This window comes from Solanum dulcamara, chromosome 4 (assembly GCF_947179165.1).
Source record: "Solanum dulcamara chromosome 4, daSolDulc1.2, whole genome shotgun sequence".
NCBI lineage: Eukaryota > Viridiplantae > Streptophyta > Magnoliopsida > Solanales > Solanaceae > Solanum > Solanum dulcamara.
The window spans coordinates 49,037,609-49,043,513 of NC_077240.1; the positions used below are offsets into that span (position 1 = coordinate 49,037,609).

General features: G+C 37.1%; 1 protein-coding gene across 1 annotated transcript; it reads right to left on the reverse strand.

Moving 5' to 3' along the window:
- Positions 1–298: 298 nt before the first annotated feature.
- LOC129884244 (uncharacterized) lies at positions 299–4,573 on the reverse strand. Its single transcript, XM_055958574.1, has 3 exons — positions 4,417–4,573; positions 4,043–4,194; positions 299–430 (listed from the first exon to the last, which is right to left on the reverse strand). The coding sequence occupies exons 1-3, from the start codon at positions 4,571–4,573 to the stop codon at positions 299–301; spliced, it is 441 nt and encodes a 146-aa protein (XP_055814549.1).
- Between the last annotated feature and the right edge of the window lie 1,332 nt (positions 4,574–5,905).

The window sequence follows — 5,905 nt, forward strand, 5'->3', positions numbered from 1 at the left end:
ACTATAACCTAGATTAATCGCCTTCCATTCCCGAGTCGGGATTCCCATCCCCCGTAACAGGCTATCAAGCCTCTGATGCTCCTCTTCATTTAAGCCATTACACAACTCCTCTTAATTCAACTTGTAACAACTTAGGTATGCTATCTTGCTATTTTACTCAGATGTTCCTTTTAGTTTTATTACCACACATTATACTGTAATTCTTACACAAATGTGTGTAGGTACGCAGAGCTATTCAGAAAATGCTTTAGTGTCGCTATACTAGTAGCTACCTCCTTCGGTCGAGGTCAGGGCTCCGCTATGGCTGAGATCCTTGCTTGGTCACAACACCAACAGCTACATAGCTGAGATGCAACAGGCTGCAGTCACTACTAGTAACAACATTATTGGAGATCCTTGCTTGGTTGATTACTTGTGCAGGGTCACAAAGCTTCAAACAAAAGGAGGCAACAACCATGAATGCAGGGGACTCACACCTGCAGCAGCCCCCTTGCTTCCAAGCTTCTTGGAGCACCTCTTTCATCAAAAATACCAAGGCTGCTGAATACTCCAGTTCCATATACTTCTCCTCCTTTCACCCTCCTTAGCTTATTATCAGGTTCTTGATGGGTTACATAGTTCCTTTGGATTTACTTGGTACGACAAGACTAAAAAGAGCAAAGATGAAAAGAATTATCCCATCCCATGCGAGATAGAAGTTTCGTATACTTGTTCTTCTTCAATGTAGCTATGTTTGATTCGTAGCATATTTGAATAGGACTAGTGTAGGTTACTTTCTTGTTTTCTCATGGAAGGGGAGAGTCTCCCTCATTTATGCTTTTTTAGTCGATTTGTACTGGGAGGAGTCCTCTCATAGGTTTACTGCTTTCTAATTATAGTTAACCCTTTTTGTATCGGGGATGAGTTAGCCGACCTTAGTAGGTTAGCCGACTTATCAACCAACATAGGATCGGAGGTAAGGTTTTATGTCCCCCTCCTTGTACTTTTACTTTTGTTATCTATTTTAAGGCTTGGGGGTGCTGCTCAACCCCTGACTGTGCACGAGAGGTGGGAGCCTCGTGTAGGGTCTGTTCCCTTAAAAAAATAAATAGTGAAAGGTGTAAGTTGTTAGCCAACTAATTTTTTTTTTCATCTCAATTAAATAGAATAAAAATTCCAATTTAGGACAGGTGACTTCTCAAAATAGTTTTTTTTAAAATAGCTTCCGAGACATTTCATGTATTACGATAATTTATGCTTCATTCGAATATTCCAACTCCAAAGGGGAAATTTTGTGCTTCATAAAACTTAGAAATGTACATACCCCAAAGTTTACAAAATAAGCAACCATCCTTAAGTTACAACCCTTAGAAATACATATATATATATACAAATATACAAGCAACCCATAAATAATATACACGCCCCAAAATACTACAAAATATAGATGCCTATATACAAATGTGATCTTCATTTAAGCTCCCAAAACTTCATCTCCAATGGCCAACCTCAAGCCTCTTCTCAGACATTTCCTACGATAGAAATAACTATCGCTAAGCATAAAGCTTAGTGGTGTAAAACTACAAGTTTGAAGCCTTTGGGTTTCCACCATATTCTTTTCAAGTCATGAGCCGCACCAATGTACAATAATAATTAAAACAAGGCAACAACTATATCATGAGTATCAAGTTCTAAATGTAAAAGCTTAAGTGTAAATAATTCATAGAAGTACATTGACAAGATTTAGCACCAAGTTTCGCCCAATATGTACGTCATGCCGTCACACCAACATGATCAAGTATCAAGAAGGACCGGATCCCTATATCAAGAAAGGTAAAGACCCAATAATCAAGAGAACCAAGAACCATATTAAAAATGGCTTCCAAATACGTACTTAAAATGAACAACTTCCATACTTAAGATGAACTAAAAATCCATAATCAAGATGGCAAAGGGTCCAAACCAAGAGGCATGCCAATAGTGACAAAGTCACAGCCACAAAAAGGACAAGGTCCATAAGAATGTCAAGTGATCGAGCAATCCGTACAAGTGAGCGAGTTAAGCAAGTATCTTGTAAATTTCCCAAGATACCAATATGATAAGAGATATTTCTAGACAATAGCAACCATACCAAGATAGGCTTTCAATATATTAGTAGGTAACAAGAGTTTATACACAAACCTCAGCCTTTTAGCATACAACAATCCAACACGACTTCAAAAGTTCAAACCGTAGGCCATCAAATGTCTCAAGTTCCTCAACTTGCACACGATATAAATATCCTTGAAAATACCATTAAATGACTTATTTAAATTTCCAGAATATCCATAATATTGACATAAAACAAGATTTATTATTGCAAATAAGCCTAGAATATTTCGATCTGAATTATGTTACTAAAACAGTAAATTCGGAAAGTCAAGTACCACAACTTGAATCTAAATTTCGAAACTCAAAACAGCAAAACTGGACTTTATCCCCTTCATGAAACTTTTAAATATACTTCTTAAGTTTGCAACCCAAAAGAAATAAACTCAAAATTCATTTTGTACAAAAAGATATCATCCAATTACTAACAGCTACTTAAAAATGAGAATCTGGACAGCCACACTTGTCCGGTTGTATCTAAGTTTGCAACCTGAAAACGGCAAAAATGAACTTTATTCCCTTCACAAAACATTTAGATCTATGTCTTAAGTTTCCAATCCAAAATAAGCAACACAAAAGTCATTTTGTACAAAAATATATCATCAACGCACTAACAGCAGTACCATCTCAAAAACGTGTTTGCAAACAAAGTTTAGTCCCCCAATTTCGACAACAACAACTTATCAACCACATTATCAATAATCATTCTACATCATAAATTAACTAATTCCACACATTTAATCAAACCAAAACAGCCCCAAATCCATAAGTCTCAACAAAGCAAACAACAAGTTTACAACGCTTACTTCCTCCGTTTTAAACGGTTAAATCTCTAAACAAGCTTGTTAACAAGAAAAAGAACATCAATCTAACCTTAGGTGTGCAGAAAATACGACAACACACTCCTTACTAGCTGATGTTTAGCTCAAAGTGAAGACAACGTAACGTGCAACGCCTTTTTCTTCACGAGTTTCAGAATTCGGGACTCAGATTTGGGTCAAAAATGGCTTCTTATCCTAGAAGATCTTTCTTTCTCTCTTTCTCTAAGATGTTCTAGAAACTTATGGTCTAAAAATAGAAGAGATAAGCGAACTTATCCTTTAAAAGTCAAAGAAAATGGGCCTGACCCGACTTGGATTCGGGTTGAGCCCAATTTCATCACCCTGCTTGACCCTTCTGCATTAAAATGTCCATAACATTTTATCCTGATGTTTTCTATAAGCCCACAACCTATGGTTTGAAAGGTATTTTAATTATATACAACTTTCATTTGATGAGGTTTCCCAAATTTCCAAATTATAATGGGTTTATGACCTCCCTAAGTCTGATCACCCGAAAATGTAGCTAAACAAAAACATTTTTTTCCCCGTAACAAAATTCGAGTCAGTAGCAGTTGATCATATCATCAAGAAATAACCACTTTAATGCAAAAAATAGCTTAAATAATTAGGGGCGTTACAAATCTCTCCCCCTTAAGAAATTTCGTCTCGAAATTTACCTTATGCTAGTCCCGAAACAAATGGGGATATTGAATTCGCATGTCCTCCTCACGCTCCCAAGTTTCTTCATTGACAGAATGATTTCTCCAAAGGACTTTTACTAAAGGAACTTTCTTGTTTCTAAGCTCTTTTGTCTCATGGGCCAAGATTTGGATAGGTTCCTCATTATATGTCACATTTGGACTTATCTCAATCAATTAGACAGGAAGAACATGAGATGGATCTGAGCGATATCTTCTAAGCATAGAAACATGGAAGACATTGTGGATTCTATCTAACTCCGGTGGAAGAGCTAGTTTATAAGCAACTGGACCAACTCTCTCAAGTACTTCATATGGTCCAATAAATCGAGGATTAAGTTTTCCTTTTTTGCCAAATATCATAATCTTCTTTCATGGAGAAACCTTTAAAAATACCTTATCTCCCACTTGGTACTCAATTTCACGCCTCTTAAGATCAGCATAAGATTTTTGTCTATCTAAAGCAATTTTTAGATGGTCTTTGATGACTTTTACCTTATCTTCAGTTTGTTGCACAATATCAGGATCAATAAGTTTTCGTTCACCAACTTCACTCCAGCAAAGAGGAGTTCTACACTTTTTCCCATATAAGGCTTCGTAGGGAGGCATGCCAATACTTGATTGGTAGCTATTATTATAAGCAAATTCTACCAAGGCTAGGTGTCTGTCCCAACTACCTTCAAATTCCATAATGCAAGCTCAAAGCATATCTTCCAACATTTGAATCACCCTCTCGGATTGGCCGTCTGTATGAGGGTGGAAAGACGTACTAAAGTTCAACCTAGTGCCCAAAGCATCTTGCAAGCTAGTCCAGAATCTAGATGTAAACCTTGGGTCTCGGTCAGATACAATAGAAACAGGAACTCCATGTAGCCTCACAATCTCATTAACATACAATTCTGCTAAATATTCAAGTGAGTAATCCATTTTGATGTCCAAGAAATGAGCACTTTTGGTTAGCCTATCCACTATAACCCAAATTGCATCATGATTTCTTTGAGTGCGTGGAAGCCCAGAAACAAAGTCCATGGTTATCCTTTCCCATTTCCACTCAGGTATCGATAAGGATTGTAGTAAGCCTGTTGGGACTTGATGCTCGGCCTTTATCTATTGACAAGCTAAGCATTTAGAAATATATTCTGCAATGTCCTTCTTCATACCATTCCACCAGTAATGTTCTTTGATGGTTTGATACATTTTGGTACCTCTAGGATGCATTGCATATAGTGAAGTATGTGCTTAATTCAAGATTTCTCTCCTCAATTTGTCATCATTAGGAATGCATAACCTATTTTGGTATAACAAGACAACATCCTCCTTTAATGTAAAATCTTTCTTTTTCCCCTTTTGAACTTCTTTGGTCAATTTTATGAGTTTCTCATCTAACTTTTGCGCTTCTTTCACCTGTTCACGCAATGTTGGCTTGACTTGCAAATTAGCAACCATCGAACCATATGAATCAAGTGTAAAATAGACATTCATGTCTCTTAACTCTAGAAGCAAAGACAAAGGATTCAGATGCAAGCTTGCAAAGGATTTGCGACTCAAGGCGTCTGCAACCATATTAGCTTTACCTGGGTGATAGTCAATCGTGTAGTCATAATCTTTTATGAGTTCAAGCCATCTGCGTTGTCTTAAGTTCAGCTCTTTCTGCGTACCCAAGTATTTTAAGCTCTTGTGATCAGTGAATATATGACACTTTTCTCCATACAAATAATGCCGGCATATCTTTAAGGCGAACTCTATAGCAGCAAGTTCTAGATCATGAGTAAGATAATTCAATTCATGTAGTTTTAATTTTCGAGAGGCATATGAAATAACTTTCCCTTCTTGCATTAACACACATCCCAAACCACGATGAGATGCATCACTATATATCACATACTCTTTCCCCTCCATTGGTAGAGTAAGTATAGGCGCTTGTGTCAACAAGAATTTGAGTGTTTCAAAGCTCTCTTGGCACTTGTCATCCCAAGTAAACTTCACTTCCTTCTTCAAAAGTCTAGTCAAAGGAGAGGCTATAAGAGAGAAGCCTTTCACAAACCTTCTATAGTATCCTGCTAAACCCAAGAAACTTCTTACCTCAGTAGGACTTTTAGGAGTTTTCCATTCAACAACTGCTTCAATTTTACTAGGATCCACCTTCACACCTTCGACTGATACAACATGTCCCAGAAAAGCCACTTCATTAAGCCAAAATTCACACTTTGAAAGCTTAGCATAAAGTTCCTTCTCTTTCAAAGCTTGTAAAACAATCCG

Coding starts and splice junctions, on each gene's coding strand:
- LOC129884244 (XM_055958574.1), bottom strand. CDS start 4,573: ATGGATTACTCACTTGAATATTTAGCAGAATTGTATGTTAATGAGATT. Junction 4,195..4,416: donor GGGCACTAGGTTGAACTTTA/GTACGTCTTTCC, acceptor GCTGGAGTGAAG/TTGGTGAACGAAAACTTATT. Junction 431..4,042: donor AGTACCAAGTGGGAGATAAG/GTATTTTTAAAG, acceptor TTTTGTTTGAAG/CTTTGTGACCCTGCACAAGT.